The sequence below is a fragment of the Lithobates pipiens genome, unplaced genomic scaffold, assembly GCF_037356315.1.
Source record: "Lithobates pipiens isolate NorthernLeopardFrog02 unplaced genomic scaffold, aLitPip1_a1.2 Scaffold_8, whole genome shotgun sequence".
NCBI lineage: Eukaryota > Metazoa > Chordata > Amphibia > Anura > Ranidae > Lithobates > Lithobates pipiens.
Genome location: NW_027507903.1, coordinates 469,088,540 through 469,113,885, shown reverse-complemented (window position 1 = coordinate 469,113,885; position 25,346 = coordinate 469,088,540). Strand labels below are relative to the sequence as shown.

The following is a 25,346-nucleotide window of genomic DNA, read 5'->3' as shown; positions in this document are numbered from 1 at the left end:
ACCCTTTTCTTCAATTACAATCTCTTGTGTTTTAGAAACTTCAGTTATGAAGATGTGTTTGTGACTATCCCTAAAAACATTGCTCTGTTGGCTAAGGAGGCTGGAGTGGAAAAATTCATCCATGTGTCCCATCTGAACGCTGACATCAAGAGCCCCTCCAAATACCTGAGGAACAAGGTGACTAAGGCAGGAATGTTTACTGCTGAAAGACATGATCCTAATGTGAACCCGTCAGTATGCTCATATGGCAAATGATCTACCTAAATAAGAAAAACATCAGGTTCTCTTTTATATGGCACTCTCCTTCATGATGATACTTGACAGTCTTTTTAAAAGCCATGCATCTACAAATGCAGTTGTATGATCATCACAATTCATCCGCCCTTTACAACAAGAGCTGCCTTGCGTTAAATGACACACTATATACAATTTGTAATGATTGCCCTCTTTGTACGTAATACGACTTTGCGAGGTGTGACTATGGTTGCCCATGCAATGATCAAGTGGTTGGATTGGTGCTAGGAAATTTTACCACCCCCTCAACTGCACTCCCCCTTTTGCTGACAAAACCGTGGTTGGGGGTGTACACGCATCAAGATTCTTTGCTTTGGGGCTGCAGCAGGAATTATGCATCTTGCTCGGCAGGCGAGTGCGACCCATTCAAGTGAATGGGGCGTAATGCAACCCTCCCCGCAATCGTACATAATGTGTGTAGTTGAGGGGTGCTTTTCAGTATTTAAGGGGTTAAATAGGCAATGCGAAAGTGATACACATCCTCACCACTTTTTTTATAAAGGATGGGAAAAATGCTGTGCTTAGGATAAGTTAGAAAGGTGGCTGCCTCCCCTTATGGGGCTCCCTTAGGGGGACTAGATATATAGTAAATAGACAGGAATTGGGGTCAGTGGCGCTACCTGTTAATAGAAGGTACAAAGGAAAATGCAATAGAACTAAACACCTATCTAGATGTTAGAGCAAGCCCCCTGTGGGGGTAATACCCTGAGATATGTACAAGTGTACAAAACAGACGCCTTTAGTATACGTGCAAATGAACAAATTCACAGTATAACCCCCATAGGCGAATTATACCAAAATAATGCCTAAGGGTTCCTAGTAAGGGTGTATATACATTAATCTCATATAACAAAGTATATAGTGACAAAGATATATGTACCATAAGTGAGTCAGTCATACCAATTACCCTAGATAAAAAGAACAGGGTGTACTATGCAAAAGTGTGTATTATAGTGTCCCAATACAGTCATGTAACATATGGAAGTCCATATCATGCATTGCAATCAAAAGGATATAATAGTGTTGTGCAATGGTGTTTCATCCAAAACACAAAAAATATAGAATAAAAATTTTTTTAAATATAAAAATGCAAATGAAAAAACACAAAAAAGATGTGAAAGTCCAAAAATCAAAACGCCACCCTAGGAAACATATAAAAGTCTATATATGTAAGTGAAGGAATCTAACATTTCCCGTATAGATAATCGTCAGGTTGTCGATGTAACTGTATCAAAAAAAACAATCGCAGGTGACTTGTGCTTGCAGTATCTCCAGGTGACTTGTTTGCACCCTCTTCAGGGTCTCCACTCACGCAAATCCTATTGCCCCTACAGGGTAGTATGCGTATAGTCCCACTCTGTTTAACCTGTTCAGCCAGGTGTCCGCTTTGTACACTCCAGAGGCGTCCCTTGGGCTCCAGGTTAGATGGGCTAAAACATTAATGTATTCCACATGGAAGAAAGAGATCAGCTCCCATAGTATAGTATAAAAATCAAACTCTTACATTTTTATTAAATGTGTAAAAAGTCAAACTACATAAAAGCAAGCAGCGTATATGTCTTCAGGAAACTTCCATATAGCTGTCGGCTAAAAAAAAGCACAGACTGACTGCTGGTATGAGCCCGAGCTGGGAAACGGCAGCGGCAGTGTTCGCTCCAGCTGCGTTCCACCCTCTCGAGTTCCCGGAAGTGATGTAGTGTGCGTGGCTCCACTGTACACGTTTCGTCAGACGTCTTCATCAATGCATGTTATGGACTTCCATATGTCACATGACTGTATTGGGACACTATAATATGCACTTTTGCATAGTACACCCTTTTCTTTTTATATAGTGTAATTGGTATGACTGACTCACTTATGGTACATATATCGTTGTCACTATACTTTGTTATTTGAGAATAATGTATATACACACTAGGAACCCTTAGGCATTATTTTGTTATAATTCGCCTATGGGGACTATACTGTGAATTTAATTTGCACGTATACCGAGGGCATCTGTTTTGTACACTTGCACATATCTCAGGGTATTACCCCCACAGGGGGCGTGCTCTAACACCTAGGTAGGTGTTTAGTTCTATTGCATAGCCTCACCACTTGTCTATTGCTGTCCTAAGACCGATCCGAATGCAGATTGTGCTTCAAACAGAAAAGCAAGTGTAAATGAGGCCTTTTGCTTCAACACAGAATTCACTCCATGTGCAGTGACTGCTGTTTTTCTGCACCTAGTTAAGGCCAGTCACTGCTAGCACACACAGAAAACCATTACTTTCTATATGCTTTGTTCTGTTTGCAATGCTGGTGTAATATGTGCTGTGGAAACATGCAAATATATGCTACGTTTTGCTGCTACCGATTGTATGACAACTCAGGTCATGATGCCCTACAGTTCAGAGACCCGTATAGAGTGTAACTTTCTACACTCTTGGGTTACTGTCACACTGGGGAGAGGGCCGCATTAGCGGTAAAGCTCCCCTAGATTTAGCAGCGCTTTACTGCTCTTATAGCAGCGTTTTTCGGCTGTTGGGCAGTTTTAAACCCCACTGCCAGCTGACTAAAGGGTTAAAAGCGCTTTGCCGGAGCTTCGGCAGCACAGCTCATTCATTTCAATGGGCTCCCGCACCGCCCCAAAGATGCTGCTTGCAGGACTCATCCAGTCATGCTTTATTTTGTTGAGAAATCACTTAAAAAAAACACCCGTCCTAGCATTTCTGGAAGTGGCCATCTTGACCAAGGACAGATGATTCATGTAGCATTTACTTCCTGGAATCCGCTCAGGGATACAAGCAGGAGAGGGTGTGCTTAGCTGAGAGAGCCCCTCCTTAGGACTCCTGGGATGTATGACGACATTTGCCTAGGCATGTAACCCAGAAACTAACTGAGGGGAATAAAAGTATGAAACAAGCAAATATGATATACTCTCCTCTCTGTTTTACTAATACTAGCAGCATGAGCATTAAAGTGATTGTAAACCCTGTTACACGACTATCTACCTACAGGTAAGCCTATAATGAGGCTTACCTGTAGGTACTGTAAATATCTCCTAAACCTGCATGGTTTGGATGATATTTAACATATACGCTTGCACCAATGTCATCGGCGCATGTGTACTGAAGAAACTGCCTGCTCGTGCCGGTTCTTTAGGGCCAGTGCCGTGACCGGCGGATTCCATGTGCATGCGTGGGAGTGACGTCTGTGCAGCACCAGCCAATCGCAGCGCCGGAGCCCGCGAACCCAGAAATAACTCCGGGAGACATGTTGCTGGTCAGAGTGGTGTGCAGGGACTACTGCAACAGCTTTGACTTAAAGTAAATATTTCATAATGGGCTAGTATATGATGCATACTAGCTCATTATAGCTTTGTCTTACAGGGTTTTTTTTTTGGTGTGTGTGTGTGTGTTTTTTTTTTTTTCGGTTTACAGCTACTTTAACAGTAGTCAATGTTGATTGAGAGTGTGAAGTTAAAGAGGAAGTAAACCCTGATGGGTTTTACTTCCTCTTTTGCTCACTGCTGCAGCCTGCACATGAAAAGCATGATGGGCTAGTATGCATCACATACTAGCTCATTATGTGCCACTTACCTGAAAAAGAATCCAGCGACGCCCCCTGTGTGGGCAGCATCCATCTTCTGGCCCTCTTTCTTCTGGGCCGCAGACTCCGGCTCTGCGATTCACCGTAGCCACGTGACGTCACTCCCGCCCATGTGAAGGAGCCGCAACTAACACCACAGGCTAGAGAAGAAACAGCACTTAGTTTAGTTTCTTCCCCTCGCATGTGCCGTATATGAATATTAGGGGGACTTCAAGTGAAATGTCCTAAACGGTGCATGTTTAGGAGATATTCCCACTACCTATAGGTAAGCCTTGTTCTAGGCTTACCTATAGGTAGAAGTCCAAAAAGTGGGTTTACAACCACTTTAATGATCTAAGTCTCACAAAAAAAAAAAAAAAAAAAAAAGGGATCAAACTTCTTGATGAATTTCAAGCTATCTGCTGTTACCGATAAGGTTTATGAGTAAGCTCCGGTGAAACACACCAAGGCATTCTGAAGGTTTTTTTTTTTTTTTTTTTTTCTCGCGTGAATCTCCTTTAAACAAACCTACTGATCTCTCCTCAGCACTGCTTGAACATTCTTGGATTTGTGGCTAATGCTAGGTAGCATTGTGTCTAGGCCAGTGGTTCTCAACCTTCCTAGTGCCGTGACCCCTTGATAAAATTTCCCAAGTTATGGGGACCCCTAACAGTAAAATTATTTTCATAGCCTGGGTTGTCAGCACCCAAGGCAAGACAAGTAATTTGCGCTCCTAACCCACAGACATTTAAAGCTCCGAGTCCCTTCCAATTGTACAGTATTAAAACCCCTTATGGTACATTTTAGGATGTACCACTCTCTCTTTGTTCTCTTTTTTTTTTTTTTTCTCCCTTCTCTTACTCGTCGGTGAGGGTGGAGGGAATGGGATGAGTGGCAGTGCTAGGGGCAGTTCTGATCAACCATCTTAGGTTACTGATCTGACAACTGTAGTGGGGGCTTTTAATGGCAACTCTAATCACACGTAGTGTTACTGTGGTTCCAACTTTGATGTCTGGTAGCAGTGACACCTATGCCAAAATCAAAAGATGGGGTCTCCTCCAGCCCCTCCCACTTAACATTCCTCACCAATCAGCTGACCTCTAGTCTGTCCCCCAGCCATGCCGTGAACTGAATGGGTGGCTGCAAAGAGGTTAAGTGGGCAGGCACGGGCTCAAGGATCAGCCCAGCTGGACGGCCATGGCTCCAGGAACAGCCCAGCTGGGCGGCCGCAAAAAAGACTGGGAGACCGGTGCAGGAACAGGCCAGGATTCGGTGACGTCTGGCAAATCATCATTCGACCCATTCCTCCCCCCCCCGGTTGAGAACCACTGGTCTAGGCCTTATTAATTGACTCGCCATGCCACACAGGATGCAGGAGGAAGCAGCAGTGTCATATCTACAGGCTGAAGAACTACAAACTAAAGAAAATGGATAAAGCTGGAGTTTGGGTTTAAAGCCAGATTGTTGATTTACATATTAGCTTACATTGTTTCATAAAAAAGATAGCTGATCTTATTTTGTGGCATCCTTTTTAATAAATGCTTTGTTAATAGGCAATTGGAGAAGAGGCAGTGCGGGAGGTCATCCCGGAAGCCATTATCGTTAAACCCTCAGAAATATTTGGTCGGGAGGATAAATTATTGAACTATTACGCAAGTATGACTCTTGGTTTTCTAAACATTAGTAAGCATGTGTCAATGTTTTTAAGTGCCACCTGTGCTGTAGACAAAAGTATACTCCTGAGGAGAGTAGTGGAGGGAGACTTAAATTCATTCCCCAACGGTTAAACATTTCCAAAGCGTCATGTTGACTGCCTACATTAGTCTTCTGTACCTCTACTGTTTACAGTTTATTTATAACAGAGTGTCATTGTTTTGTTTAGACCCCTTTCAAACTGAGGCATTTTTCAGGGGCTTTTGGGCTACAAATAGCTCCTGTAAAGCGCCTGAAAAACGGCTCCCCTGCAGTCTGTGTGTGAAAGACCGAGTGTTTTCACACTGAGGCGATGCGCTGGCAGGACATTAAAAAAATTCCTGCAAGCAGCAACTTTGGTGCACTATATACACTGCTCCTAAACCGCTCCTGCCCATTGAAATGAATGGGCAGCGCCGCTGGCAAAGCACCGCTGCCGACGCCCCAGTGTGAAAGCAGCCTTAGAGATGGATAACATCTATTATGAGTTCAAGCCTAATTCAGTCTGCTTACCTCGTGTTTTGTGCCCAGTTGTGGAGCTGACCATACAAGGTTCCTGCTGAACTGGCTAATATTTGAACTATTAATGGGCAGGCTGAATGTACCAAGTTAATCGATCAACTCTGGTACAGCGTTCCTGCCGGATTCTCTACTATCGCTAGTGGCTGCTATTGTCGCTAGCGATAATTACGGCCTTCTAACAGGAACGGCTTCCCCTGTCGGGAGAAGACCATCGCTGATTCCGCTGTCAACACTGTGTTGATGGGGGAATTGTGCAAATTTTTTTACTACGGACTACTGTTAATTGTGATGTCAAATTTCGGTTTAATTTAGTCTGGTTTAGCCACTTCAGTCCCACAAGGGGCCATGCCATTTTTTTTTTGTGACACGGCACTGCATCGCTTTAACTGACAATTGCATTATCGTGCGATGTTGTACCCAAACAAAATCTATGTCCTTTCTTTCCTCACAAATAGAGGTTTTTATTTTTTGCGCTATGAACAAAAAAAGACCAGCAAGTTTGAAAAAAATATTTTTTACTTTTTGCTGTAATAAATATCCCCAAAAAAATGTAGCGTTAACCACTTCAGCCCCGCACCATTTTGCTGGTCAAAGACCAGACCACTTTTTGCGATTCGGCACTGCGTCGCTTTAACTGACAATTGCGCGGTCGTGCGACATGTCTCCCAAACAAAATTGACGTCCTTTTTTCCCCACAAATAGAGCTTTCTTTTGGTGGTATTTGATAACCTCTTTTTTATTTTTTGCGCTATAAACAAAGAGAGAGTGACAATTTTGAAAAAAACGCATTATTTTTTGTTATAATAAATATCCCCCAAAAATATATAAAAAAAAATTTCCCCTCAGTTTAGGCTAATACGTATTCTTCTACATATTTTTGGTAAAAAAAAATCGCAGTAAGTGTTTGATTGGTTTTGCGCAAAAGTTATAGCGTTTACAAAATAGGGGATAGTTTTATGACATTTTTATTAATAATTTTTTTTTTTTTTTTTTTTTTTTTACTAGTAATGGCGGCAATCAGTGATTTTTATCATGACTGCGACATTATGGCGGACACATCGGACATTTTTGACACCATTGTCATTTATACAGCAATTGCTGCTACATAAATGCAGTGATTCCTGTGTAAATGACACTGGCAGTGAAGGGGTTAACCAGTGGGTGGCAGTGTAGGGGTTAAGTGTTCCTAGGGGTGTGTTACTAACTGTGGGGGGGCTGGGCTTTCATTTAGTGAACACTGATCTCTCTGCTCCAATCACATGGAGCAGAGATCAGCGTCACTAGTTGCTAGGCAGAACGGGGAAATGCTGTTTACAACGGCATTTCTCCGTTCAGCCACCCCGTGAGACGATCGCGGGTATGCCCACGGCGATCGAGTCCGCGGGACCCGCGACCGGACTCACGGGGGTCCCGACCGGCACGCGAGCGCGCTGGCGGCGTGCTTGCGTTGGCAAAGCAGCATTAAAGATTGGACGTACCTATACGCCAATGCCTGCCCGTGCCATTCTGCCGATGTACGGTCGGGAACCGGATAATCACTGTCTTTTCCCAGCGAGAAATGGGCAGGCTAAATGTACCAAGTTGATCGCCTTGGGTACAGCAAGCCTGCCAGATTCTCGATTATCGCTAGTGGCTGTTATAGTCGCTAGCGATAATCAGTCTTCTCCTGACAGGACTGCTTCCCCTGCCTGGAGAAGACACTCGCTGATTCCCTGTCAACACTGTGTTGATGGGGGAATTGTGCAAATTTCTTTCCTGCAACCAAAGAAATTCACACAGTGTATGACCGGCCTAAGTACTGGTATGAAAATATTCTAAAATGTGCCTATAGTGAAATTGTTTTCCTTGTATTGCTGTTTCCCCCTAGACATGCGCTGGTTTGGTGGAGTGCCGTTAATGGCTTATGGCAAGAAGACAGTAAAACAACCTATTTATGTGAGTAATAATGAAACCAAGTTGGTCTGTTTCTTTTTTTAGGTCCAGATTCCAGTGCCCTGGATGGTAGTTAGTTGCCTTAAAGTGTTTGTAAACCCTCACATTGTAAAACAACCCATTCAGCTTAACCACTTCAGCCCCAGAAGGATTTAAACCCTTAACTACCAGGCCATTTTTTTGTGATGCACTGCATCATTTTAACTGACAATTGCAAAATTCCAAAGCAAAATTGATGTCCTTAACCCCCCCCCCTGACAAATGGCGCTTTCTTTTGGTGGTATTTGATCACCTCTGCGGTTTTGATTTTTTGCGCTATAAACAAAAAAAGACTGACAATATTTGGTAAAAAAAAAAATCTCAATAGGCGTATATTAATTGGTTTGCGCAAAAGTTATAGAGTCTACAAAATAGGGGATAGATTTATGGCTTTTTTTTTTTTTTTTTTTTTTACTAGTAATGGCGGTGATCTGTGATTTTTATTGGGACTGCAACATTATGGCATGCACATCAGATGCTTTTGACACTATTTTGGGACCGTTGTCATTTATACAGCGATCAGTGCTATAAATAGCCACTGATTACTGTATAAATGACACTGGCAGGGAAGGGGTTAAACACTAGTGGGCGATCAAGGGGTTAAGTGTGTCTTAGGGAGTTATTCTAACTGTGGGGGGGGGGTGGGTGGACTACCACTGACAAGACAGCGATCACTGCTTCTGATGACAGAACAGGGAAATGCCTTGTTTGCATCTCCCCGTTCTGCCTCTCCGTCTCACAATTGCGGGCCTCCGGCGAACATCGAGTTCACGGGACCCGCAAGCACGCTCCCGCGTTGTGCTCGCACCCGCAAGGTAGCAAATTCAAAGGGACGTACAGGTACACCCATTTGCCTGTATGAGCCATTCCGCTGAAGTATGTGTGTGGTGGTCGGCAAGTGGTTAAGCGGTTTCTGTATTCCTATAAAGCTGTATAAAGTCTATGAAGAGGAGGGAAGCAGCTCACACACCGGACACAGGCTCTAAGGCCGCGTACACACGCGGGGACTGTTCGCCCAACTTTGTCCGTGAAACAGTTTCGGCAAACAGTCCGCTCAAAATTAGCATGGACGGACATGCCCACACACGACGAACGAACAGTTTGCTGAAACCGTGCGCGATGACGTGAACGGCACGTACGACGGGACGAAAAATACGACGTCCTATACACTGCATTATAACTTTCGGCGTGTAAATCCTTTCTGAGCATGCGCGGAACTTAGTTTGACGAACAAGCCTACACACGGGCGGACTGTTCGCTCAAACAAGGTTTCAGCGGACAGTTTTACGGAATTTCCGAAAAACCTTGTTCGTCAAACTGTCCGCTGAAACTGTCCGCTGAAAGCCCACACACGAGCGGACTGTCCGCCCAAACACTGTTCAGCGGACAAAGTTGGGCGAACAGTCCGCGCGTGTGTACGCGGCCTAAAACAGACCACTGCAGACATATCATGCCACTTTAATCCGCTGCTGCATGTGAAAGCAAATCCCTGTGTAAGCTATGGGCCACTGGAGTTGTAGTTTATACAGGAATATAAACGATCCTGCTGACAGCACTGATTCATCTATAGCAATCGCAAAGCTTGATTTAAATGCTCCTGCATACTTGGAAATTTAAGCAAGCACTTGTTGGTCCCTATTTTTTTTAGATTGGACATTTACATATACAATTTTAAATGCCTGACTGGTTTGCTTGGAGGGTTTCCTGTGTCCCCTGTTTGACTGTACAATCTCCTTTAGCTGGCCATTCATATAACAATCTGACTACTGTGTGCAACCCCCTTTAGATTGGCCACAACCATGAAAAGTGAGTGCCTGCTTAAGCAATACATTTGGTATGTATACAGTCAGATAGGCCCCTGCATCACAGTTATTGGTAGAGATAAAATATTGTACAGTCTGATTGTAGTGTGTGTGTGGCTCTGGATTAACCAACAAGTATGTAGTGCAATGGAATAATTTGGGCCATCCCTTGCACTACCTAGTAATGGATACAATTTTAATGGCGATAGTACAGTGAGATTGTTACATGTCTGGCCAGCTTTAGGAGCAGATCCGGTGTCATCTCTGAACATGACTTCTTAGTTTGGTTCCTGCGAGTCACAAACGTATCCCTATCTCCACGTCTGATTCTTTTATATTCTGAAACAAGAGGAGTGAAAATATCCAGTTGTCGCAGCAGTATAAGCGAAGCTGGGAACTGTTTGTGGACAAAGGGGTCCCCAACAGATATTAAAATCAACCCAACAGTCTCCACCTATAGCCAAAATAACTTTGTGTGCTATCCCAGTTAGTATCTTTTTGTCCATTTTTACTCCTTTTATTTAGTCGTAGTGATTACTATTGAGTAGTGGTGATCAGAGCACTCCGATATTATTTTTTTTTGTTTTTATGTTCTTTTTTTTTTTTATGTTCTTCTTTTTTTTTTTTTTTTTTTCCTGAATCTCCAGTTAAACTCTTTTGTCTTTGTATGTAGCAAAAGATGTTGATTGGTGCTCCTTCCTTCTTTTTTTTTTTTTTCAGAATGTAACAGGAATTTTTTGACTTTTTTAGGTTGCAGATGTTGCCCGAGCTATAGTAAACATTGCCAAAGACCCTGACTCGCTAGGAAAGACCTATGCTTTAGCTGGGTAAGATATGTTGATCGCTATTTTAGTATCTTCTACACAAGTACTGCCCTTGTTGCTACTCTGCTTATTATTGTTAGTATTATTATTATTGTTTGTGGCTGTCCTTAGAGTGTCACTCCCCCCAAAAATTGTATTTTGGTAATGGATGCATGCAAGTAAATCACGTGCTTGTAATTCTCAGGGACTACAGCAGCAAGAAATCCCTGTTGCAATGAATGCCTCCAAGTACCTTTTTGCCATGGCATGCCACTTCACTTATGTGATACAAAACATAAGCTGGTTTGCTCTGGTTTGTGCAGAGATGTGCTGCTTCCAATATGACTACTGCTCAGCTAGTCATAGATACTAGTGACCCCTGGAGGCAAATTTTGAGGATATTTCCACATTTGCAGCCAAACTTGGATTATACCTACCTTAAAGAGTAACTCCACTTTTGTTGAGGGGAAAAAAAAAATTCCCTATGGGTGATCAATGTACATTGCAGGGATTTTAACAAGCTCCATGTTGCCATATGGAATTGAATTATACTGATGATGACAGAGCTGCAGTTTGAATGGGAAAGGAAATCTCAATAATGTTTAAATTGCTGTATGGCTTGTGTAGCAATTGTATATGCTATATAATATCTGTGTATTGTATTTATTTCCACAAAATTGGAGTTACCCTTTTAAATTTGTTACATGTCCTTTTTATTAGCATAGCATGACCTAAAAAAAAAATATATATATATATATATATATATATATATATATATTTTTTTTTTAGATTTTCTTTTCTGGAAGTTCCAGTAAGGAAAAAATCTGCTTATTTCTCTCTCATGATCCCTGGGAAGTTGTGTTTTTGTTTTAATTAACCCTGCCTGTACTGTGCAGGCAAACATCTCATCTATTTTATTAGATCTGAACACTGCCTTGGCAAAAAGTTTAGGAGCTAGGTTTCACTATTGTATGGTAATGAGAATTGGACTCAGCCAGTCCCCAGACCAGCTATTAGTACAGATCACACTGAGCTGAGAAATGATTGCCATCACCCATATGACACCATCTCCGCAGAAAGTGGAAATATTAACCCCTATGTCTGTTGAAGTGTGTCCAGCCAAAACACGTTTGTAAGTTTTTGTGGAAGAATTAGAAACCCTGTCAGGTTTTTTCCCTCATTCCCTTGGTGAAAGAATTGTAACCATCGTAGTAATTTGAGGGGAAATGTAACAAAGCCCCGTATAACAGTAAAAAGCTGACATGGATTTGAATTCTTTCCCACTCTATCCAAAACGAAGTAAATAGTGATTTAAATAATATATTGCAACTCTCCGGTCTTCAGAAGTGAAGGCCACATGTTTTTTTTTTTTTCCCCCAGCTCAGAACATTTATAGAAACCTATTAAAAATACTGGTTTACCACTGATCTAACAAACCATGTTAATTTTTCCTTTGTAAACTACTAATTACATCAACCGTAATGCAATCTAGATGAACAAAGGCAGACATGTTTGAAATCTTAATATCATTTTTTTTTCTTGCGCTCTTCTACAAGCCCCAGCTGCTTTATTGGTTATCACCCGATACCTTTTTACTCAATACACTGTGCTACAAATGGATATTGTATAGAAAAAAAGAAACTAGATATTTAGACTACTTACTGTACTGAAAATATTAAATAAAGCTCCTACAATAAATCCTAAGCATTAATGTAACATCCTAGTATAATTGCCAATTAACCACTTCCTTTGTACTTGTTTTTTTTTTTTTTTTGTCAATATTTGCTTAGCCCAAAGTTCAGCTTTAAAAGCTACTGCTTACTTGCAATAAAAAAGTACCAGAGTTCACTTTGCTGAATACAAGCCAATAAATGTTGGATTCTGACTAGTTACCATGGGTTACTGTACTCTTTATTGAATAAGTTTGAAAAAATCTTGTATAATATATTCCCTTCTAGGTTAATATTTATCATTTTTAACCGTAGGGCGTACCCTCATGTCCTCAGTTTGAAGTGGTTATACCAGGATGTTGGCTGCAAGTGCAATGGGCTTTCTTATCTAAGTGAACTGAGCTGCTTTACAGCTGCTTTGTCACTTCTACAGGGTGCAGAAGTGCCACCCTCCCACCGCCCCCTTCATCAGGCTCTCCCGTGTGTTCCGAGAACTTGGTACCACTGCTGTTAGAATCACTGGTACACTGAGAAGAGAGGAAGATACATTTGTACCCACCTCCTCTCTGTGATATAAGAAACTGGAAGTGACAAGGATTTTGTCACTTCTGGTTTGTTTGTTTATAAGCAGTTACTGGCTTGTAAAGCATCTGATCAAACCGATCTTCGTTTGTTTAGATACTTTTGAACACAGTGAGATCTGAGGTCTAATAGACTTAAGATCTCTCCGTAAAGAGGGCCTATCATGGCCCATGCTATCACAAGCAGTGTCCAGGTACTTCCTACTAGCCGATGACAAAGCTGAAGCTTAGCTGAGCTGGGAGAAGTTAAGCTTGAGCAGGAATGCCTGCCTTTTTTACCCAGTGGTTATTCGCCTGAAAGTGGGGGCATAATCCAAGTAGTCATGAAATATCATGCCTTCTATGTCCTGAGATTTACTCCTTGAAAAGGATCTTGCAGGTAAATCAAAAATTCTAATTTATTGATGAAGGATCAGCATTCTTTGTTTTTGGTTTGTGTTCCAACTTCTAATAGTCCTCCTATTGTCTTCTGTTTAGACCTAACCGATATCTCCTCCAGGACATGGTGCGATATATTTTCGCTGTTGCTCACAGACCTTTGTTCCTGTATCCATTACCTCGCCCTATCTACCAGTAAGTACACTGTTAACTATCACTATAAACTTGTTTGGATAGATAGTATTCATTACACAGGAATGCATATACTGGTGAGTTTATTTTTTTGCAGTTTATGCACCAAATTAGGACTGGTGCTTGCTCCCTCTGTTTTCATTTATTGTATGCTGTCCTAACCATTGGATATCTTGCTGGTTGGCAGCACTATCTGGTTTAATTTTATCTTTTTTTATGGAGAGTTAATGTCTCTCAGGTGCACATTTGTGATCAAACTAAAAAATATTTTAACGTTGATCCTCTTGTGAGTTATGAAATGTCAACAGATCTAGTTGTGATTTTGAGAATCTTCTGTTATAACAGAAGTGTTCCGTGCATGTAATCATACCAGTAAACCAATTATGAACTATCCTAACGAGAGCACAGGCATTAGATCTAACTATGTACTGTTACGTAGTTGGCTTTGTCTGTCCAAAAAGACAAAAAGGAAAGTGATGTCACCTCCCAACCATCTTCAACCAGTAAACACTTTGCATTCATTCAGAAAATGCAAAGCTTTCTCTGAGTGGCACACATCTTCAGTAGCCAACCTCCTGTGTTCACAATGCATCAGGCTAGATGCTTAGCACAGGACCCAGAAGGAGATCACTGGAGTAACAGTGTCTACAATGATTTCAAGAGTATAGATCTAGTATAATACTGTACGTGGTTACATTGGTCCAAGCTGGACTAATGTAGTCATGTAAAATAATACCATGTCTGGAAAAATCCTTTTTAAAGCTAAACTCGAGACGGATATAAGCGGCACAAATAGTGCAGCTATACTTCTTGATCCATCATTAGATGTATTTTTAAATGGAATAAATGTAGGTACCTGCAATTGAGTGATAGTAGCCTTGATGTCTCTCTATGACACGCTGATAAGAGGAGAGAACAGAGTGATAGAGAAAGGAGATCATCAGTCTGCTGCTTCTCCTTTCACAGCCCAGTCTTAGGCTGAGGGAAGGACAGAACCTGCAATTGTTTAAACTGCAGGGCACTGACCTTGCCAGACAGGACTGTGAATTATGGTAGAGCTGTGTAAATCTCAGGGCTGAAAGAAATAAAAATCCTTTGTCAGGAAAAACACCGCCTATGTTTTTTTTGTTTTGTTTTTTTAATTGGTTTGCCCAGACTTCAGCTTTAACATGCCAATGTGGCTGACATAGACCAAATGGAAGTGGGTGACTGCTTAGGGACCTGGGGCCACATGTGATCCTCTGGCGTTCAGTGTGGCCATCAGGGGCCCCTGCATATACTGTTCTGTTTCCCTGTTATAGCAATTTATTTCTAGCAGTGTTATGTAAAATGTCTCCAGTCTTTGACTGTCTTCTGAACCATATCTCCAGTTTTCCATAACTCCTATAGCATGTTCAGTCTATGACCATCTCCTACAGCATGCCCCCAGTCCTGTCTCTTGTATCCTATCTGCAGTTTATAAATCCTATGCAGTCTGCTGTCTGAATATTCACTGCATTTTATGTGTGGCCCATTTGGTGAGGGCCATACTTGAGGCCTCCCATTTTAAGAAAGTTGACCACTGGCTTGCAGTCCTTTGGTACTTCCTGTGCAGCTCTCAGACCTCAGCTGTCAGTAGTGGGAGCAGAAGCATTGATTTTATTAAGAGGTAATAGCAGTTATCTCTACTGGCCTCATGTAACAGGTTTTTATTCTCGCTGCCTTCTGCAGCATATTATCAGTAAAACCTGTAGCATTACAGTCTCTGATAGTCTCGTCTCTTGCATTACATATACTGAACTTTGCATGTTGTTCTTTGGTGATGTCAGGAGTCACGGTTGAGCTCAATCACCGGCTTGCAAACTTGTCACTGGTTTTACAGATAATTAAGCCAGATAAACCCATAAACTGTAATTCTTTAGAATTTTTAATTGTAGCCACTATTACTTTCTTGTCATTTTTTTCAAGGATTTTAAATTCTGACTCTTGCTTACTTTGTCTAGCTCGCTTGTAAAGTTTTTTGAACTGAATCCATTTGACAGTTGGACATCAAGGGACAAAGTGGATCGAGTGAGTATCAATCATGTTTAGCTTTCTTTAAAATTTTGTTTATTTTGTTTTTATTTTAAAGTATCACCTAAATTTAAAAAATGTATTTCAAAATTTCTAAATTTAAATGAAGGAAAGTTTGTCTTCTGAGAAAAAGGAAACAAATTAGAAGGGAGTTGTGTAAGATTAAATGTAAAGAATTGTATATAAAATAAAAAATATATATATTTTGAGACCACAGAACAAACCTGTGATGTGCTGCAGTGTACCTTGAGTAGGAACACTTTTATTTTTTATTTTTATTTTTTTACGTTTTAGACAGAATATGGACTGGTTAAAGCGGAGCTCCACGCCATTTTATGTACTTTCTCTTGATGGACCCCCCTTGCACTTCCTTTTTACCAATGCAAATCCTTTTTTTTTTCTTTTTTCTTTTTGTAAATGTAAATATCTTTTTGGATTACCTGTTCTCCTTCGCTTCCTGCAAGGGTTCCTGGGATAGCGGCGTTGTGTATCCCAGGAGTCCTTTGCGAATCCTACTGCAGAAATCTCACGTTGGCAACCTGTCAGGAAGGAGAGCCAGGCAGAGGAATTACTGTGCATGCTCGAGATCGGGAGGTGCATGCTGGGTAGCCAGCTGCACGGAAATCCCGGAACTGAAAACAGGAGGGCTTCACATGGTCACATCTAAAATGAAACCTATGTTTGGGTTACTGGAACTCCTCTTTAAAACCCCTGCCAATTTTTTTTTTTTTTTGCTGTTTGTATCATTGGAGACATTTCCCTTCTCTTGGTAAAAGATTCACATAGACAAATGTGTGGGACATTAAATATACCTCCCCAGTGTTCTACATGAAACATAATAATTATTATTATAATACAGGATATAGAGCCAACAGTTTACACAGCACTTTACAACTTGAGGGTAGACAGTACAAATACAATACACTTTAATACAGTAGGAATCAGAGGGCCCTGCTCCTTAGAGCTCACAATCTAAGAGGGAAGGTCAAGAGATACAAGAGTTAATAATTGTGTGAGTTGCAGTAGTCGAGACGAGGGTGGGGGTGTAACAACTTGATAGTTGAGCCGTTGATATTGACAGAGAAATCGGGGAAAGTGATGCTTGGGGGAGGAAATATCATGAGCTCGGTTTTGGATAGGTTGAGTTTGGGGAATTGATGCGACATGCAGGCTATGTCTGCTAGTAACTTGGTGATGTGTGAGTAGACAGATGGGGAGAACTGAGGGGTGGAGAAATAGTTTTGGGTGTCATTAGCGTAGAGATGATATTGAAAGCCATGGAAGGCAATCAACAGACCCAGGGAGGTGGTGTAGTTTGAGAAAAGGAGAGGTCCAATAACAGAACCTTGGGTACCCCCGACGGAGAAAGGGAGAGGAGGAAATGGAGTTGGGACACTGAAGGAGCGTGGAAAAGGTAGGATGAGAACCAGCAAAAAGTACAGTCACAGAAACCAAAGGATTGGAGTTTTTTTGAGGAGGGGGGGGGGTGGTCCACCGTGTCAAAGGCAGCAGAGCGGTCCTGGAGACGTAATACAGAATAGTGTCCATTAGTTTTAGCCGTTAGGTCGTTTGTAAGTTTAAGGAAAGCAGTTTCCATTGACTGTTAAGGGTGAAATCCGGACTGAAGGGAATCGAGAAGTTTGTTCAGGGTGAGATGGTCGCTCAGTCAGTTGTAGATCAGTCTTTCAAGAAGTTTGGAGGGGAAGGCGAGTAAGGCGATAGGGCGTAAGTTGTTAAGATTGGTGTGATCCAGTGAGGTGTTTTAAGTATGGGGTGACTAGCATAAGTTTTAGAGAGTTTGGGAAGATGCCACAAGAGAGGGAGAGGTTGAAAATGTGAGTTAGAGAGTGTAGAATCGAGTCAGAGGGTGAGCGTAGCATTTGCGGGGGAACAGGATCCAGGGGTTAGATGAGTGTTGGATAAAAGTTTAGCAACCTTGTTAATACTAGCAGGGTTGAATGAGGGAAGTAATGATTGTATCTGTGGACATGGGGTGTTGAGTGGGAGAGTTTTCTGTGCATTGAAGATCTTCTGATGAATTGTATCAGTCTTATTTTTGAAGTGATTGGCAATCTGGGCAGTGAGTTAATTAGAGGGTGGAGACAGTGGATGACAAAGTAGAATGTTAAGGGTAAAGAAGAGTTGACGTGGACTGGATGAGAAGGTTGTTAATGAGTGTGATAAAAATTGGTCTGTTTGGCAGTGTGGAGGCCAGAATAGTGTTTTAGGAGGGTAGATTTGTTTGAAGTCTTCCTGGAATGTAGTCTTATGTCACAGATGTCCAAGAGCGCAGCTACGTTTTCTGAGACTTCTGGTGTCTGTCTGCCAGGGTTGTTGCGGTCAGGGCCTGATTCTGTGTGTAGTGAGGGAGGCAAGCTTGTCTAAGGAGCAACACAGTGAGCTGTTGTAGACAAAAGTGGCTAGGTTGGGGCAGGAGAGGTGTGAGATTTTGTCAGAGGTGATCAGTAGCAGAGTAGAGAAGGTTTAAGGTGGCAAAGGTTTCTACGGGTAACTGTTTGGCAGTTTGCAGGAGAGGAGGTGGAAGACAGGGAGAGCGCAAAACGAATAAGGTGGTGATCAGAGAGGGGGAGAGGCTTGTTGGAGAGGTTGCACAGATAGAAGACGAGGTCAAGGGTGTTCCCATTGGAGTGAGTAGGAGCCTGTATCAATTACTTCAGGTCAAGAGATGAGGTTAGACTGAGACGTTTAGAAGTAACAGTAGTGTTAATGTTAACAGGGATGTTGAAGTTACGGAGCATTGTTTCAGAAGAGAGAAAGTAGGGTAGCCAGGCAGAAAAGTCATCAAGGAAGGTTGATGCTGGTCCAGGGGTCTGGTCGATGACAGCAATTCTTATGCCGCGTACACACGGTCAAACTGTATGACGTACTTAGTCTGGCGGAAAAGTATGCCAGACTGTCCGTCGGAATTTCCGAACGGGCTACTTGCCCACACACGGCACTTTTTGAGCGGACTAATGCAGCGTACTAAGTCCGCGTCTCCGGGTAGGCGGGGCCCGCGAAGGAGACGTCGCTGGCCCCGCCACCTGGTATGGACTTAAAGGGGAACCCCAACGCCGAAAAAAATCGGCGTGGGGGTCCCCCCAAGTCCACAATAGACCCTTGTCCGAGCACGCTACCCGGCCGGCCAGGAAAGGGGGGTGAGCGAGCCATACCAGGCCCCCCCCACCCCAAAGCACCTTGTCCCCATGTTGATGAGGACAAGGGCCTCTTCCCGACAACCCTGGCTGTTGGTTGTCGGGGTCTGCGGGCGGGGGGCTTATCGGAATCCGGGAGCCCCCTTTAATAAGGGGGCCCCCGATACCGGCCCCCCACCCTATGTGAATGAGTATGGGGTACAATGTACTCCTACCCATTCACCTGTAAAATAAAAGTACAAAAAAAAACACAACACACGAGATAAAATACTTTATTGCACAGCTCCGGGGGTCTTCCGTCTTCAGGGGTCTTCTCGCTGGACTCCTCCGCTATCTTCTTGTAGCTCTTTTGCTAGCGGAGGAGTCCGGCTTTCTTCCTCGCCGCCGGCCTCTTCTCCCGACTTCGGGCGTCTTGTCCCCCTCTTCGGTTCTTCTGCCGGGCCACCGCGCCTTCTTATAGCTCTTTTACAGGCGGTGGCCCGGTCTTCTGTCGCCGCCACCTTCCGTTCTTCTTCTTCTTCTTCTTCTCCTTCTTCTCCTTCTCCTTCTCCTTCTCCTTCTCCTTCTCCTTCTCCTTCTCCTTCTCCTCCTTCTCCTTCTCCTTCTCCTTCTCCTCCTTCTTCTCCAGGAGATGTTGACTCGACGATCTCTCCGGCCACAATGCCAGGGCTGCGCTGCGCGGCCACTTATATAGGGACAAGGGGCGGTGTCACATGGGTTGGTGTCACATGGTGACCCCGCCCCCTTACGATGTCATAGGCCCCATGTGACATCAACCCATGTGACCAACCCATGTGACATAAAGCCATGTGACACCGCCCCTTGTCCCTATATAAGTGGCCGCGCAGCGCGGCCCTGGCATTGTGGCCGGAGAGAGCGTCGAGTCAACATCTCCTGGAGAAGGAGAAGAAGAAGAAGAAGAAGAAGAACGGAAGGCGGCGGCGACAGAAGACCGGCCACCGCCTGTAAAAGAGCTATAAGAAGGCGCGGTGGCCCGGCAGAAGAACCGAAGAGGGGGACAAGACCCCCGAAGTCGGGAGAAGAGGCCGGCGGCGAGGAAGAAAGCCGGACTCCTCCGCTAGCAAAAGAGCTACAAGAAGATAGCGGAGGAGTCCGGCGAGAAGACCCCCAAAGACGGAAGACTCCCGCCCGGAGAAAAGTACGGCGGACTGGCATACACACGGCCGGATTGTCCGCCGAAATGCGAGTACGACGGACAGAATTTCGAAAAAAACTAAATTCTTAGTACGCCAGACTGCACGCTGAAAAAGTCCGCTGAAGCCCACACACGAGCGGACTGTCTGCTGAAATGTGTTTCGGCGGACTAAGTACGCCATACAGTCCGCTCGTGTGTACGCGGCATTAGAGAAATAGGAGAAACTAGACAAATGCAATGTGCCCCAAAAGAGAGAGTGTCAGAGAGGGAGGTGGGTGACATGCCTGTATGGGGCTAGGATTCCCACTCCACCTCCCTTCTGCCCACTTGGTCTGGGGGAGAGAGTCCAGAGAGGACCACCAAGGGAGAGGGGAAACAGGAGAAATAGTATCTGACTCATGAAGCCAGGTTTCGGTAATGGCAAGTAGGTTAAAGAAATTTGTGATTAAAGAGGTCGTGGAGGGCAGCGAGTTTTGTTATAGACAGAGCATGTATTGCAGAGGGCACAGGAGAAGTTGAGGCTGGTTTTGGGAAGAAGAGGAATAGAAACTTCTGGCTGCTGCCAGAGGGTGTAGGGAGATGGGATTGTCAGGCAAAGACAGATGATGGAGGCCCAGGGTTTTTGGATGTCACCAGTGCTTAAGAGAAGCAGGAGGATGAGGGAGGTAATGTGGGAGTGTGATTTATATGAAGGGGCATGCCTCGGAGTACTGGAGGTTTTATCGATGTAGAATAAGCAAGAGTTGGTAGGAGCAGTAATAGGGAGAGGACAGAAGGCCGGGTGATATGTATAAGCAGTGGGGTAGAGAGAGGGGGGGGAGGTAAGAGAGTTTGAGGAGAGAGGATATAACTTTCAGAAGTAGTGGTAGCATGTTCACAAGTGGAAGGAGAGCTGAATAGAGCAACAGGGTCACCTGTAGCCTGTTAGGTGCTTTCAGTGCAGTTTGCTATGTATGTTCACTTCATGCAATCGCTTGTAGTGCATATCACTTAGAGATGGAAGCCCCTGCAACGTGCTCCCCCAGCAACGTGCTGACCCCTTAACCACTTCTGCCCCAGAAGATTTGGCTGCTCAATGACCAGGCCATTTTTTGTGATACGGCACATCGCTTTAACTGACAATTGCGCGCTGTGCGATGCTTTACCCCAGGGTTGGCCAACCTTTTTAAGAGCGAGGACCACTTAAGCAACTTGGTAACCAGTCACGGGCCACAATGAGTGGAGCGGGTGGATGACAGGTCAAGGCTACTCTATAGGCCCTCTGATCCGATCCACCCAGATGGAAGGGTTCGAATTCCCTTCCATTTTTTGTATCGGATTTTTAGGATCAGATTGGAGGCAGGCGGGAGTAAACGGACAAAAGTCTGTTTACATCTGCCGCTCTGTAGAGGTGAATTGAGGAGCCGATTGGGTAGGGCCTCTCGTGTGAAAAGGACCTAAACTGCTTTCACACTGATGTGCTCCGGTATCCCCACACCGCGGGTACAGCGTAGTGCACCCGTTTCTATCCTGCGGGTTAAGTGAACTCTGCCATAGACTCGGCCTCTTGCAAAAGCCGACGCTGTACAGGAAGCATCGGCTTATGGGGCTCAGCCACTTTCTTCCTCTACCACCAGCTTCATTCACAACACCGATGCTGTGGTATGACGGGTCGGCAACCTGCGATCTGGGCTTGCTAACCCGCCATTCCAGAGCATGAGGTCGCGGGCCACTTCCGAGGGCCACATGTGGCCCCCGGGCCGCTGGTTGGCCACCCCTGCTTTACCCAAACAAAATTGACGACCCCCCCACAAATAGAGCTTTCTTTTGGTAGTATTTGATCCCTTATTTTTTTATTTATTTTTTTGCACGATGAACAAAAGACCAAAATTTTGGAAAAAAAATTTTTTTTTTTTTTATTTTTTTATTTTTTTACTTTAATATCCCAAAAAAAAAAAATGTTTTTCCTCAGTTTAGGCAGATGTGAATTCTTCTATATATTTTTGGTAAAAAAAATTGCAATAAGCGTATATTTGGTTTGCGCAAAATGGGGGATAGATTTAGGGCATTTTTTTTTTTACAGGGAAGGGGTTAACACTAGGGGGCGATCAAGGGGTTAACTGTGTTCCCTAGGTGTGTTCTAACTGTGGGGGGGGACTGACTAGCAGGAGAGAGAGATCGGTGTTCATACTTGGTATGAACACACGATCTGTCTCCTCTTCCCTGAGAGAACCGGGACCAGTTCTTGCTCTCATGAGCGATCGCGGGTGCCTGTCAGTCATTGCGCCAGCCAAGCACTCACCTGCATGCCCCTGGTGGTGCGCCCCCTAGTGGTGAAAAGGTGAATCGACGTAAGGTAACGTTTCACCCAGGGGGGCTAACCTGCTGCAGTACAACTGCAGCGGCTGGTCAGGAAGGAGTTAAAGTGGATGTAAACCCGAAAACTTTTTTTTAATTAAGACTTACACCTTTTACAGTATAGGATTTCATGTAATCTGTGCCCAGTCTTGCCGTGAAGAGTTAATCCATCTCTGAGCGGTCCTTATTCTTTTTTCAGTGAGATAAAAACACAGAACTAGAAGTCTGTTTCTCCCCCTTGCTGTGAGTAATGGGTGATTTACATATCTCATGCAGGAGTCTGAGAGAGACATTCTGTGTACTTCAGATCCCCCTCCTCCTTTCTTCTCCAGCTCTCCCAGGATAAGCTGCTCCACACCTCGGCATGATTGGGCATGCTGAAGTCATGTGGTGACTTTTCTGGGTTATTACTGGATGTTGGTGATGGCAGCAGAGGTTCTGTTTAGGAAATACATATAGACAAGGGGAGTGTAGAGGTGGGCAGGGAGTCTACTGACATCCCAACTCCACCCACCAAGCTCTGGACAACAGACCAACCCACAGAATCTGCAGTTTTTCATGACTCATAACGGACAGATGGGAGACATTTGACAGGTAGGGATACACGCAGGAGGCATGTATATCCTTATAGATAACCACTATGGCAGCAGTTTAGAAAGGATGAGAGTGTGTGTACATCCTCTTTAAGGGTGCTCAAATTTATACTTTTATAAGGGTGGGGGTGGAAGTTTAATCATGAGTGAATATAAGGATGCCTAACAATCAAAGTGGACCTTGTACTTCTAAAGTCAGAATACCGAGAGGCCAGAAGTAAAGACAAGATCAACACATAAAACTTCGGAAAGATCGTCCAGAGCAACAAAAAACATAATGGTTATGCACACAGGGCAACAGATAGAGAAGGCCACATACACAAAATTAGCAAGCAGATCTCCGTTTCATTTAAAGGTGGAAGATGTGGTTGAGCTGACAAATACCTGTGGAGAGACAGAGAAGAAAATACAAAATATCCACTTAAAACACAATTTTTATTATACAAACATAATAAAATCCCATATTAAACATATGCCCATAAACTTGGAATGTAATAATATAATCTAGACACCTAAGCTTCTGTCTATACGTTTTCACTTTCTCATGATATTCACTGGAGCCATTTGTATGTCAGACGAATAAAAGGATCATACTCCATCTGAAAATAGATTGACAAACAACCATCCACGAACTGTAAATATATCCAGACTTAATGTAGAATAAAAAAACAGACAGAACAAAAACAAAATACCAAATCAAAGACCAAAACAACAAACACAAGTTTGAGCGTGACATCTACATGTGACCCAAATTTATATGATTAACATGACGACATGTTGTACAGTAACATATGTCAACTGAGGTGATAATTGTGCTCCCACCCCACCATTTCCCATCACTTTCTGCCCCAGAGACGCAACAGTAAGTTGGGGAGGGGAATTCCCCTCTTAGCTAGATGTCGCTGGAAGAGATGTCCCGCTTTTGATTTTCCTTCACCCTTTGTTCTCTTCACCTTTAGTTTCTTTCACCATGACAAACTCTATAAATGACACGCACAGCAATAAAAACCTGACATAGGATCTTTCCCTTCACCATGTCTAAAACTGAAGAGAGGTTTTGCCTAGAGATATTCTTTAACCATGATTTCTGTGGCTATATTAGGTTGTGATGTTTAAATTACTAGAATATGTTTTTGTTGGATGGTATGATACGTTAGGAATCTGAGTGGACAAGCTTCTCATTCCCCTACAATATGCATTAAAAACCACCTGTAAATTCTTCTCAATGCTGCCTTTACGTTCTCCTCCTATTTAGTTCCACACTACAGACAAGCAATTCCCTGATCTACCAGGCCTGGAAGACCTTGATATCATCCCCACTTCACTTGAGCAGAAAGCCATTGAGGTGCTGCGCCGTCACCGTAAATACCGCTGGTTGGATGCTGATTTGGATGTGGCAAAACCGGCCACACCTGTGAACTATTAATGTCCTCTGCTGCCTATTTCAGAGTTTGCCAGCTGTTCTTCATGTGGTGTGTGAAGTCTGATTGATAGCACCTGATATGTATATAAATAAAATATTATATAAAGTTTGGGTCTACCGTGTGTTTGTTTGTACCTTTTTTTTTTTTTGCAAAGTTTTTCTAGCAGCAGACCTCTGTCTTGGTGCGACGGGCCATAAAGTAAACCTTTACTGTTTCAGTAGTGCGATGACTGTACTGAATTCCCCCCCCCCCCCCTTTTCTTTATAACCTTTCCTTTTTCATTTATGATTTGTGTTGTTTGCAATCCCCAATGTTCAATTTCACACCTTTACATGTGTATTTCTGTTATCCTTTTCATTTAAATAAAAATTACCCTTCGTAAGGGTGGCAATAGGGAAGCAGCTCTTACTGACTTGATTTTTAAAGGTGGGTCAGTCTTCCTCATCCTAGCTCTAGTGCAAGTGGTTCATGGACCTGAAACGAGCATGAAGACAACTCAGCTTGAAAAGTATTATTTCCCATTCTGCTTATTTGTTGCAGGTAGGTGGGCCTACAAGTGAACAGTGACCGCTTTCATATTGTACTTAAAGGTTTCCTATCAGAGGAAACCTGTACTGAGAGAGGAAGGATGTTATTTCTGGCCTCCATAAAATGTTAGCCACCTGGCTCTGTGGCCTTCTATGAGTCATTGACTTGGGACAGAAATTAAATCGGTAAAGTCAGAGCAAAGTCTGAACTTCTCATCTTCATTTATGTTTCTGGTCCATGATTTAGAAAGTAATGAAGTCTTTGAATCAGCACGACAGCCAGGAAAATGGTTTATTTAGAGTGTAAGGGCAGTTCCCATATATTTGCTGTCATGGGTTTGCGTTTGTGTGTTATAATTGTTGTGACACACCGCATTGATGCAGTAATTCATGCAAAATGAGCCCCAACTAAATGCATACTATACTGTACATGGACATACTTTTCAGTAAGCAAGTGTTGTGATCCCTGCACTGCGTTATATGTGATATTTGTGAATAAACTTACAAGACAAGAGATAAAAGGTATGTATTCCTTTCAAGTATGTTTTGTTTGTGTATGTACTCAGCGCTGTCTAAACATAAAAATAAATATGCACCTTTAAAACATGTTTATACCATGATTCTTCA

The 25,346-nt window shown here is 43.3% G+C and overlaps 1 protein-coding gene across 1 annotated transcript in view; it reads left to right on the top strand.

Moving 5' to 3' along the window:
* NDUFA9 (NADH:ubiquinone oxidoreductase subunit A9) overlaps window positions 1-24,297 on the top strand; it is a 47,630-nt gene extending 23,333 nt beyond the window's left edge. The window contains exons 5-11 of the mRNA XM_077468576.1: window positions 36-177; window positions 5,418-5,520; window positions 7,946-8,013; window positions 10,602-10,678; window positions 13,383-13,478; window positions 15,458-15,524; window positions 24,024-24,297. Coding sequence (XP_077324702.1) covers window positions 36-177; window positions 5,418-5,520; window positions 7,946-8,013; window positions 10,602-10,678; window positions 13,383-13,478; window positions 15,458-15,524; window positions 24,024-24,194 — 724 coding nt within the window. The 3' untranslated portion in view covers window positions 24,195-24,297. The remainder of the gene's footprint in view (window positions 1-35; window positions 178-5,417; window positions 5,521-7,945; window positions 8,014-10,601; window positions 10,679-13,382; window positions 13,479-15,457; window positions 15,525-24,023) is intronic.
* The last annotated feature ends 1,049 nt before the right edge of the window (window positions 24,298-25,346 follow it).